The sequence below is a fragment of the Mauremys reevesii genome, linkage group 19 (assembly GCF_016161935.1).
Source record: "Mauremys reevesii isolate NIE-2019 linkage group 19, ASM1616193v1, whole genome shotgun sequence".
NCBI classification, from domain to species: Eukaryota; Metazoa; Chordata; order Testudines; family Geoemydidae; genus Mauremys; species Mauremys reevesii.
The window spans coordinates 16,921,650-16,934,235 of NC_052641.1; the positions used below are offsets into that span (position 1 = coordinate 16,921,650).

The window sequence follows — 12,586 nt, forward strand, 5'->3', positions numbered from 1 at the left end:
CGCCGGTCTCTGTGGCCCTATGGCAGGGAGAGGCGTGGGTAGCCTACGTCACCGTTACCTAGGGAGACGGTTGTAACAATTGCCCTGCTGGGAGCTCGCAGCAGGGGCTGGCGGCCGCAGGGCTGCGGGGAGCAGGCGGTGTCGGGGCAGGAGGTCCGGGACATGCAGGAGTGGAACAGGAGACGCAGGTGAGTGGAGCTCCGAGTCCAGACTGGCCACAGGGACTCACCAATCTGCGGGCTGTGGGGCTGGGATAAGGGGCGCCCTTCGGCCAATGCAAATGCCCCTCCCCGCACCCGCGAGCCCCTCCGCCCTTGGATGCATGTGGCGATCAGTGCACCTGCAGCGAACCCCAAAGGCTGAAGCTGCATGTTCAAAATTCTAAACATGTCTTTGGTCAAGACCACAGCCCTGTTCACTGCCAGCCCCCGCATAGTCCACTGACCCGCCAGGCTCCTGAGCCAACTCGTCTCTGTCCTCTCAGCGACCCAAACAGCGCGGCCTACAGCGTCTGCTATTAAAACTAGCCAGCAGCTAGGTGAAACTGACCTCCTGCCTTGACAGCTATAGAAAATAAATCCTCAAACAGCCACACTAATCAACACCAATTCCTCGTGTGCCATTTACTACACAACTTTTTTTCTTGTCTAAGGCCTTTCTGCTAAAGACTTAAAAGCACTTTACACGGCATCAGGGAGTGTTCAGAAGAGCCTAATTGAATTTAACTGTGAGGTTACCTCATTCCTAGGAAAATCCCATCCATCCTCCTGTCTCTGTTTACTACTGGATGAAAATGGTATTGTGAGTTTTAATCTGTCTGTTCTTAGTTTAGTCTCACTTTTGTGACAGTCAAACTGTTTTGATGTCACCCCCAAGAAGCAGGACTTTAGAGATGATGAATAAGTAACAGGAACAAGTGAATGCCATATGACTGATTCTGGGAAGTGCTGGGTGCCCTGTATGCCCCATTGAAACCTTAAAGGCAAGTTGAGGGCCTATTGTATCTTCCAAGCTGCTAGAGTTTCCATTTTAATGAACATTTGCTCAAAAATAAATCATAATAGAGTTACAGAGGGTGGTTTTAAAGGCAAGGTATCTCAAAAGTTTTTCAAACTTTCCCATGAAGAGCAAGACTTTACGGCTCAGCCCAATTCACATGGTACTTTAGACAAGAATATACATTTTGGTTAAACCTTTTTACTGTCTTATAAAAACATCCATTAATAGATCTTGTAATGAATTATTTTGCTAGTAAAACACTAATAGTAAGGAGTACAAGCTTTTTTTAAAAAAGGCAATAGCCAGACCTTTAACTTGCTCTGTTTCTGAAATCCATTGCAGACCTATACTTTTTTTTTGTACACTTTGGACATTTTTCCCCAACAGAGTTGCAGCCTATTTATGACACCTGCAAATAAATTAATTTGACAGAATACCTGTGCTTCGATTTTTAGAGGAGCTATGCAATCCAACTCCCACTGAATTCAAATGGGAGCTGCAGGTGTTCCGTAACTTTGGGAAGAATCAAGACATTATATTGCACATTTATTATGGAAAGTCACATGCATTTTGTATTTAATTTAGATTTGTTATATTTCTGATTTAATCTCTACGTGCTTACAAATAATTGTAAACATTAATTTTTATTGCAGAAATGTAAATGTTTCCTGTGTCAAACTATTAGGAGTGGGTGAAAAATACATTTTCTCCATTGGAGACTTTTACATTGAGGCTTTCAATGCCAAATTGCTACTTAGTTATTAAACATGCAGAAAGTGTAAATAGCTTCTTTGTGATCAATTTTGATCTTGATAGAGGGACAAACCTAAGCCCACCCAAGTGAGTTTCCCATCCTCACCCATCCCAGAGTATGTGCCAATGTAGATTTCACCTCTCTCCAACATGAGGGCTTCTGAGGGCCAGCTATAGTTTTTATGTGGGGATGCGTGGGGCCTCAGGCATACATCCATAAACTCCACCACATATTTGGGAGTGGGAGGGTTTGGAAGCTGGGTAGGACAGATCGGTATGGGGATATAGGAAGATTTCAAACTAGTATTGGGGGAAGATAGGGACATCAGGATGCTTGTTACTATGGGGCATCATCAGAAGTGTAGAGAGAGGGATTTTAGCAACTACAAGGTGGCCTATGTTCTGTCTGTAAGAGGGGAAAGCCTCACGATCTGTTAATGGAGAAGGCACTGTGATGTTGCAGTCTATATAATTTTATTAAAATATGCTAATGAGTGACTATAATGTAACTGGAATATGCTTCATGCAAAAGGTCTCTTGTAAGGTATCATTACAAAGCTTATAATCTACTGCATGTGATCATCCTATTTGTATAAATGTACCACTCTTGTATCTGAAACTAGAAATATGAAATATAACTCTGAGGGCCTATTGTAATTATGAAAGTGTGGGCCACTAATGATGGTTTGGAATCTTGGTGACTCCCATTAACCAGGACAATTGTCTGCAGATGGGTGTGTTTTAATGTAAGTCTTCCTGTATACCGGCAAGTGGGCAATGAAGTCTTGCAGTGACATGTGATCATGTCACCTGAACTGGCATCCATCTTTAACCTGGTGTCTTTCCATTGAGAAGGAGGGGGTGGGAACCCAGAGAGGGACAAAGGATTTTGCTTTATGCAAAAGACACATAAATGGGTGGAACAGAACAAATGGGGGAGAGGAGCCATCATGAGAAATCCCCTAGCTACCAACTGAGCTGGAACAAGAGCTGTACCAGGGGAAAGAATTGTGCCCAGGTCTGGAAGTCGTCCAGTGAGGAAAAAACTTATTGAAGCATCTCTTAGGATGAGATTATCTGTATTCCGTTTGATTAGACATAGATTTGCGCATTTTATTTTACTTGGTGACTTACTTTGTTCTGTCTGTTACTACTTGGAACCACATAAATCCTACTTGCTGTATTTAATAAAATCACTTTTTACTTATTAATTAACTCAGAGGGGGGAGCAAACAACTGTGCATCTCTCTCTATCAGTGTTATAGAGGGCAAACAATGTTTGAGTTTAGCCTGCATAAGCTTTGTAGAGGGTAAAACAGATTTGAGTTTAGACCCCATTGGGAGTTGGGCATCTGAGTGTTAAAGACAGGAACACTTCTATGAGCTGCTTTCTGGTAAACCTGGAGCTTTGGGGCAAGTAATTCAGACCCTGGGTCTTTGCTGGATAAGACAGGAGTGTGTGGCTCAGCAAGACAGGGTGCTGGAGTCCTGAGCTGGCAGGGCAAGCACGGGTAGAAATAGTCTTGGCACATTGGGTGGCAGATCCCGAGGAGGTGTCTGTGATCCAACCCGTCACAAGCACCCAAAAGTAACTATACACTTGACAAATCCAGCCATGGAATTTGGAACCATGGACAGTTTTCCCTTTCATTCTGGGTCACCTTCTGGCTCTGCACTGTATCCTCAGAGTATTAATACCACTCCCAGCTGAGTGGTGTGTGCACTTATGGGCACTATAACAATCCTTCCTGTGACCACAGAACTTGAGAGCCAGATTTAACCAAGGACATGCAATGGTGGTGGTGCCCACAGTGCCCCTTTAGCATCTAGGGCTAGAAGCAATAATTATGATTTTTTATTTTTTAAACTGGAGGAAGATCAAAAGGGCAAGAACAGTAGGAGCTTCTCTGGGATAGGGACAAGGCAAGTTAAGGTGAAACTAGGGGGGTGGGGGAGTATAGAAACTGGTAGCCCTAGGCAGTGCTCACACAGCCTCTACATTCATACAAGACCAGCACTGGAAATCAGCACCCGTTGCCAGGCCCTCATCTTGCTGAGAAAGAGCCAGAGGTTAACCTCAAGTCCACGTCTCCCTTGTTCCATCGCACTTTACTGCACACTGCCTCTCAAGCTGGCCTTCATTTAATGTTAGAAGACAGTTTTCAAGCCACTTGGGCAATAGCTTTACACTGGATAAGAGAAGATATTTCTCCCTTTGGTCCTCTCACAGCATTGTGTTTGATGCATTGCTACATTATGTTTACAATAGATCCTATAGGGTTTATGGCATCTGATTGTCAGTGGTCCCCTCTGGGTTCTCTACCTCTGTTTGCAGCATCATTACTACCTCATTGACTTACTGTTTGGGGTTCTGGGACTGCAGAGCCTTAACACAATATATTTTCCCATCTTGATATTTTTTCATTTTTGGGGGGCAATTCAACCCATCTGGTTACAGCTGTAGATGAAAATAAAGTTGTACATGTAAAACTGTATCACTTTAAAAAACTAACGTCCTCCCTCTCCTTTTTCAAAATCCAGGAGGGGGGGAAAATGAACGAGGTAAAAGAATGTCTGAGAAACATAGAACAGACTTACAAGATCTTCCAGCAACAGCAGTTTACATTTATTGCAGCACTGGAACACACCCGAGAGGATGCACATGACAAGATCAGGCCTGTAGCAAGTATTGGACAGGTAACAAAGAAATCAGCACAAAGATCTCTGCCAGCAGTGATGGGGACAACATAATGCTGTCATGCACTTGTGTATATTTCAATGGTGAATAATTTTTTACTAGGGGATGCTATATACAAACTCCTCTAGTAAGATCTGTTTATTAACTCAATATTATATGCTACAATCGATTATCAAATACAGAAGTATCTACATTATGATTTACCCATTTATACAAACGCTACACTGCTTAGTACCACTTTAGACAACTTAGCCTAACAATCCCATTTCCCCACCTTACTCCTAACCACAAATACACAGTACAAGACAAACATACCCCTCCTCCCCCGCCACACATGGAATCTGTAAACCTTAACTTGTTGTAGTAAGCAGCTTACTTGCCAGTCCCCCCTGGTATTGGAGCGACTGTATTTTTCTGTAGTGTTTATTAAAAATAATGGCTTTGTTACAGAGGTGGAATGAGGGCTGAATGTCCCTATAGAGTAGGGGGTTCTGAGTTGGTATGTGAATGGTCTTGGAACCTTCAAAAATATTCAATATTTTAAATAAATAATGTGAAGAACTCAGTCTCAGACACACTGGGAAAAAAAATCTCAATAAAATGACAGTTGTGGATGTGCTGAGAGCAATATTTTACATCACAAGGATCAATCCCTTTGCATGTTTAGACAGCATGTGTCACTAAAATCAGGGTTCATTAGGATTTAATTTTTCTACTTTAATAAGGCAAGGGCTTTGTTCACTATTAAGAAGAGTATCTGGATAGATTGTGTTATGAAATAATGTCAGTTTCTACCAGGAATTAGCATTGAGATTTAGTCTTAATTTTATTAAATAATAAACTTAGCAATACAGATGGTTTGTAAGTGGTAATTATTATAATGTCAATGACCAAGGTTCAAACTAATCCACCTCCTGCCACTTGGCAGGAAGACCCTATACCTAGCCATTTCATCTCTTTAATTTTGATCCACCACTCACTAGTATTAAAAAAGGGTGACAGGAAACACCCTCTTCTGCACCCTTAGATCACAGTAATGGAGCCACACTGGCCACGTGACTGCAGTAGCTCAGCCAGCACTCCTGTTCCAGCAGGGGAGGAGGAAGAATGGCCATGGATTTGCACATCAGTGGATTCCACCAGCCACACCTCTCCAAATCCTATTGCACAGGAAAGGAGGAAGCTTTTTACCCAGGCAGGCTCCAGAAATCCTATTGCATATATCAGAGGGGTAGCCGTGTTAGTCTGGATCTGTAAAAAGCAACAGAGAGTCCTGTGGCATCTTAAAGACTAACGGATGTATTGGAGCATAAGCTTTCATGGGTGAATACCCACTTAATCAGACGCATGTCTACATATAGGTTCCCCTGCACATTGCTTCCTTCAGAGCCATGGTTGAGAGGGCAGTTTCTCTGCAGTGTAACACAAACTGCATTGAAACGGCCTTTTGTATGTAAAGCAATAAAAACGGCACCAGCTTGTTTGAACTAGTTTCAATGCAGTTTAAATATTGCCCTTCCTTGCACGTGTTGCGCTACATAGGTGCAGGCATACATGGATCATCACTGTAACAACACTACCGACAGACGCATCCTCCTCATGTTCTTGAACATCTGTAGTGAACTGAACAAACTCTGCCAAAAGCTAGAAGCCCTGCATCCTGGTACCAGTGTAACAAACAATATCTTGGAGAAATGCAAGCTGCTAGTTAGCCCCAGCAACGACCTGAGCACCATCCGAGCCAAGTAGGTCTATTATCAGCTCACTTTTATACATTTCTCATTGTAAAAAAAAAGCAAACATCACTTAAGCAATTTATAAAGCTGGGAAACAGAGAGGCATGGTCTTCTGCTGATGTAAGGAAAATTTGTACTCCAGACCACCACACACATCTATTAGAGCCATGTGACTATGTCTTCTAATTCTAATGAAAGAGCAGCGGCGCCCCAGTAATCCCGTTGGTCTTTCGAGAATTTCCCCTAATACTATTCACTCCCCACTCACAAATGATTAGATTTTTTTTGTTACGTTTGTAAATTTCAGTGCTAGTGAAATGTAACATATGGGCAGCCTAGTACTCTGAAGTCACATGCAACGGCAGTACAGGTTTTCCCCACCCCATACTGTCAATGGTTTATTTCAACTCGGCAGAGGAGAGACATGTCTATTTTACATGTGGTTGAAATTAAATCTGGGGGCAACCAGATTTGGGCCCAGTGATGAGGAATGTTATTGGGCAGGAACAATTTAAGCCACACAGTCTATTTCTGACCATCACTGACCCTTTGTCTTGAGAAAGTAATTGAAAGTGCCTATGTACTTGTAGCAATGACTCTCAAAGTGGCATTGTGGGGTTCCATGTGTGTTTGTTTATTTACCATCTGGTAAATAACTGCTTTCCCTCCCCCCCTCCCCCACAGGTACCCTCATGATGTGGTGAATCACCTGAGCTGCGATGAAGCAAAGAACCACTACGGAGGTGTGGTGAGCCTCATACCCATAGTGCTGGACTGCATGAAAGCATGGGTGGCCCACAGTGAGAAGTTGCCTCGGAACTTCCTGCATAATGTGAGTGATGGAAATGCTGACTCTCAGAAGAGAACACAGCAGGATGTGTCAGCAAAGGCATCTATTCCCCTAGGCCCACGTCCTGCTACCCTCACTACTGCTACTCAGACCTTGGTTAGTTACAAAGACTATTCACGAGAGCAGAACAGTAAACATGGTAAAAAAGAGCACCTGAATGGCACAGGGAGAAACACTTGGAAATATCTGAATGGTCCCTGGAAACCACCTGGGAAACACTCCTTTTAGAAGGACCAAAGCTCATACATCTTTTGGATAGATGTGGCTGATTATTAAATATGGTCTCCAGTATTCACTTCAGTTGTTTCCTCCCATCTTGACCCAAGTTCTGAATGAAAATATATATTATATATATAAAATCAGGAGATGGCGTTAGAACTAATCAGATTCTGGTCTCTCACCAATGCTGTGTCTTGGGCAAGTCACTTGAAGTCCAATTCTATGATTTCCTATCTGATTTTTTCAGGTTGCTCAAATTCACTGCTGTAAATAGCCTGGTATCTGAAATCTAAGATGGGTGCATTGCATCCCACACCGATATCAGTAATAAAGACTGAGCCAAAATTTGTCTTCATTTATAGCTGTTCAACCCCTTCACTCTCCATGGGGTAGCACAGGTGTAAGGGAGGACAGAATTTGGCCCTGTAGTTGAAATTTGATTGACACTGTGTGAACCATAATAGAATCCAGCTCACTCTCCCAGAGCTGTTTTGGCTCTGCAGGGCTAACACGAGGAAAAAGTTTTTTATCACTAGTATTAGTGTGCAAGACTCTAATCCAGGGAGCAGATCTACTGAAGAAGAGGTGACCATTCTCAGACACAGCCTCTTTTCAAAGTAGAATTGCACTTGAAGGTCTCTATGCCTCTGCTTTCCCTTGGGTACATCTTACCTACCTCACAGAAGTGTTTGATGCTTAGGTCATTAACAGCTGTAAGGCATTTGAGATCAGCTGATGGAGCATGCATAGAAAAGTGCAAAGTATTTTTAAATCATTGCCTTCCTATAGAGTCTCTGAAGCCAGCTAGCTACCTTATCAGGACTGGTTTATGAAAGCCAGGCCACCTGTAGGCTCTCTTCCCATAGTTATCACTTAGACCTGATTTGTATCATTTGTGATGCATTATGGAAGCATCATTAACTAAGCTCTTGATAGTCTGATGTATTTGCCTGTATCTGATTGCTCTTTTCCCCTCCCACAGGCAAGTTAGCTCCTGTTCTTTTGCCTCCTGCCTGAAGACACTCCTGAATAAACGTTTCCCGTGCATGCATGGCTGTGTTTGCTAAAATTATGGGGGTGCTATTATCTTAAGGTGACCAGATTTTTTTAAACAAGTATCAACTGAGATGGGAGGGTTGAGCAAACAAGGAAGTGCAGGAGGGAATGGCAGTTCAGAAGGATAGAGGAAGTATTTACAGGTGAACTTTCACCCCTTCTTTTACCTCCCCCTCTGTGTATTTGTTCTTAATCTCTCCCACCACCACTCATACACTTCTCCATAAGATGTATAGGAATCATTGCACTAATCCTCAGCTCTGGGATAGACACGATTTCTTCAGCAAACTTCATAATTATTTTTAAGTGATCCTATTAAATTGAAACTACTGGGGAATTCAAAGAGATTTAAGATTGTTGGGCTATTTAAGACATAGTTGTTGTAGGATTTTAGGTAGCAAAAAAGCCACCCCTCCTGTGGAAGGCTTTATTTCATAGCTGTATCATGGAGGTGGCTTTAGAGAGAAAAATTAAAGTCACTAATAGCATCTAAATACTTCAAATCAAGTTTCAGGCCTGACTGTGCTAGGCACCGTACAGACAAGTAACAGATGAAATGCTCTCTGGGACAGGAACTGTTAAGCAGGAAATGTGGCCTATTGGTTAGACCATGGGCCTGAAGGTTACAACTTCCAGGTCCTATTCCCACCTCTGCTACTCATTGAATAACCTTATGTAAAAGGTCATCTAACCTCTGTGGCTTAATTTCCCAATCTGAAAATGAGGATACCTACTGCATAGCAGAGGGGCTGGGAAGCTTATTGTTTGTAAAAGCACCTTTTAAAATCCTTAGATGAAAGGGGCTATAACAAGGGTAATTTTTACCTGCTAAAAATCAGTTTCTCCAAGGCCTTTGCTCTGTCAGCCCAGAGAGTGGGTGTAAGTCCTACCAGCAGCAAAGGAAAACTCCCGGAGGGATATCACTCCCCCCATGGATAAGGCTGGCTGAGCATGCCCAATTTGAGACTTGCAGAGCTCTGAAAGTAAATCTGCAACGAATATCCTGAGTGTCTCCAGATCCACATACACAACAAACATTGGGTGATGTCTGAGTTTGCGTAACTAGGGACCCCATCCTTCTGCCATTTAAGTCAAAGGGAACATTGACATTGATTTCAGTGAGAGAAGAATCAGGACCTGTGTTAGGAAGTTAGAAACAACCCTTCTTCAGTATCAGTGTGTCAGCCAGTCTGAACTTCCTTCCACAGCCGCACCTAACTCCAGATGAGACACAGGGCACAAATTCCTGCTTCAAGTCCAATAGCTGTGGTTGAACTAGAGCATATCTTCTAGAAAAACATCCAATCTTGATTTTAACAGTTCCAGTGATGGAGAATCCACCATCACCCTTGTTAAGTTGTTCCAATGGTTAATTACTCTCACCGTAACAGGGTTCCATTATTTTGCCTATGCTTATGCTACACAGAACTACAAGCGGTGCGGAGGAAGGGGGAAAATCTAGCAAGGGTACTTCCCATTCATTAAAATCACCAACTTTTTTACTGCAATGCAAGTTGATCAGAAATCACCATCTAAATTTAGTTTTAAAAGGGTCATAAGTGTGACTAAAATGGCAATTAAAAAATTCAATTGTCAAAACAGATATTCAGTTATCTCTTTAAATACCTCTATTTTAAATGTCAAAGGCAAGCAGTTATCACTTATCTGTTCTTGCTACATAAAATGAGTGCAGTTTAGGATTTCTGAGAGTAGTGGTTACATGACCATATATTCTGATCTATATTTAAATAAAAATAGTATGAAAATAAGGAATTTGCACTTACTGTAAATGTCTGCCAGTCCAATCAAAAGTTATGCTATATGGAAGATAAATGTCCTAGCATTTGTTTGTACATTTTCATATGTTGATCAATATGTTGTTCCGGCGGCTGTATAAGTCTGAGAAGAGAATCTCTGCTATGCTAGGTGAGCTAAGTGACTCTACAAGAGGAAAAGCGCAAAGAATCTCCCAAAAAACAAAACAAAAATTGCAGGGTGGGCAGAAAGGCATGTGTCATCTACCAAGCATTTACAAATATTGTCATTCACAACTCTGTGAGATGGGCAAACAAACAGTCTCCCATTTTACAGATGGGAAAATGGAGGCACAGCGAGGGAGCAAGTGACTTGCCCAAGGCCAAAGTCCAAGTGTTGGGAACTCCTGATTTCTAATCCCAACTTTGACTCCCAGTCCTGTGCACAGACCAGGTCTTATTGCACTAGTATAGATCTGAAAATCCAGTTTTAACATCATTCTTTATGCAGTGTAAGCCGGAATACTTGGATTCTGATCTGATCAAACTACTGTATTAACTTTGAGGTTAACGTAGTATCAGTTCACTTTCAGTTGTGTATTAAATATCACAACCCTGCCACCCAACAAGCTAACAGCTGTTGCTCATGTCCAAGAGTTCCTAAACTGTAGCAAATTACTGAATTCCAAAACTAACTGCCCCAGTCCTCTCAGTCCTGCTCATTAAATTTCCTCAAGGACTCTTGAATGGAAAAATTGGAAGTTTCTTGAGAAACTATAGTGTTGCAATAACATGACAATGGTCTTTTGGAAGATTTTTTCAAAGATAAGTTGCAAAAACTTTGTTCAAATTACTTTAGTTTCTATAAAAGTTTTCTTCTACACAATGGATGACCACCACTTCAGATAGAGCGAAGTTTGAGAAGGTTGGTAGGGTAGGAAGAGACAAGAATCAGCTTAGCAACAGCAACCTAGTGGCAATGTTGGAAAGAGTACCATCTTGCCATAAATCCAGTTGACACTGAGTAGAAATTGAGGTAGTTGGAATGTAATTATCCAAACATAGCTCTGTAATAAAACTTTGCTTTAACTTTGTCTTCCAAGTTCACACAAACACAAGAAACCTGGGAAGCAGCCAAACTAGCTTACTTTGTGTTCCTCAAGTTCCTGAGAGATCTCCTTGATGACCTGCTTTTCCTTCTGAAGACAAATACAGATACAAGCAGAGTATACATGATCCCAACAAAATCCAGCTGTCTGTATGCTGCATACTTCTGTAGTTCTGGTCCAATTTAGACAGGGGACGGAATCAATTAAAAACCTATATCAAATCCAAAATATCCCTTAGGTTAAAGATTTGGTTTTTAAAAGTTTAAGTCTGGAGACACCGTAACCAACAGGATGCTGCTTATAGGCCATCCAGAAGAGAGCTGGGATCAAGTCAGCAATTAGAAAGTCAGGGATTCGACTAGACCTGAAAAGTCTTGCAGGGAACCACAACAGGGAGTGTGGTGGAAGCTCAGCAGCTCAAAAGATTAGTTCTGAGTGAGGTGGTGGAATCATGGAGGCCTCTAGTGGTCAGGTCTAGGAAGCAGCACTAAAGAACGCAACACGAAGGTCAAAAGGAGAGTTGGCTTTTCAGTCTATGTGGCAGCAGAACTGGGAGGAAAGCCATGGCTGGTGGAAGGATGATTCTTATTTATGGTTGTGTTTATGAGCATTAGAAAGTAAAGAGGATTCTCTACCTTTGTGGAAATATATATTTAATTATTTTTATGCTGGAAAGAACAGGTTTTGAATGTTAAACTTGGATTGAGATATGTAACAATAAAAGAAAGTCAAGATTCTGTTTCTGCTGTTTTTCTGCCATTTAGATCCTATAGGAAAAATTCACCCAAGTGCAGAGGGTCCAAACAAGGCTTCCCACATCACCTGACCCTCACAGTAAGGGATTAAAGTGTGCATAAATCCTCCATTATGGGGATGAAGTTTGTCCCCATACAAGTAGTTGATCTGTGCAAAAAGAATATGATCTCTCTGACAGAATCAAACAGTCCAAGTTGGTTCATGCATTTAAAAGTGTTAATTTTTATGCTCAAAGTACTTAACTTCACCATTGATATTCATGCTTGATGAGCAACTTTTATTTTTATTTTTAAAAGAGTTGCATTTGTGCTCTTTCAGATTTTCATTCTGATTCCAATTGTTGTAAGAGTACAGGTCAGCTTCTGAAACATCCTTTTGCTAATTTGTAATTAAGAATGGCTGTCCCATTGCATTTGAGAAGTCGTTCTATGGATCGATTGGTCCTTCAGTGCATACAATTCCCTAGGCTGTGCATACATTCCTATGTAAAAAGTCCCAAAGTGGAATTTGTTATGCAGACACAACCTTAATCATAGTAAAACTAGCTGGCAAAATTCTAATACAAGTCAGACCTCTAAGATGATTCTAACTGGGCCATCTGCAGTAGATGTAAATGTGTTCCAAGAACTAGACACTTTTCTGTTGTCTTTGGGGGA

At 41.7% G+C, this 12,586-nt stretch overlaps 2 protein-coding genes across 9 annotated transcripts in view; one reads left to right on the forward strand and one right to left on the reverse strand.

Annotated features, from left to right (window-relative positions):
* Positions 1-321, reverse strand: part of AK8 (adenylate kinase 8) — a 104,843-nt gene extending 104,522 nt beyond the window's left edge. Inside the window, exon 1 of one of the 4 annotated variants that reach the window (XR_005589927.1) lies at positions 59-319. Coding sequence is in view for 2 of the 4 variants with exons in the window: in XM_039506663.1 (XP_039362597.1) it covers positions 59-164 (106 nt within the window). In the remaining 2 variants the exon portion in view is untranslated. Of the gene's footprint in view, positions 1-58 lie in introns of all 4 variants that reach the window. The other 3 variants (XR_005589926.1, XM_039506663.1, XM_039506661.1) reach the window with 3 other exon arrangements.
* On the forward strand, positions 63-8,306 carry SPACA9 (sperm acrosome associated 9). Of its 5 annotated transcripts, XM_039506680.1 has the most exons (6): positions 93-188; positions 653-796; positions 4,294-4,449; positions 5,993-6,195; positions 6,871-7,018; positions 8,238-8,306. In XM_039506680.1, exons 2-6 carry the CDS (start codon positions 788-790, stop codon positions 8,244-8,246), a joined length of 525 nt encoding a protein of 174 aa, XP_039362614.1. In that variant the 5' UTR covers positions 93-188; positions 653-787; the 3' UTR covers positions 8,247-8,306. The 5 variants fall into 5 exon arrangements, with proteins under 5 accessions (XP_039362610.1, XP_039362609.1, XP_039362613.1 ...); XM_039506675.1 differs by lacking the exon at positions 8,238-8,306 and having other exon boundaries at positions 74-188; positions 6,871-7,331; XM_039506679.1 differs by lacking the exon at positions 8,238-8,306 and having other exon boundaries at positions 80-188; positions 653-801; positions 6,871-7,331.
* Positions 8,307-12,586: the final 4,280 nt, after the last annotated feature.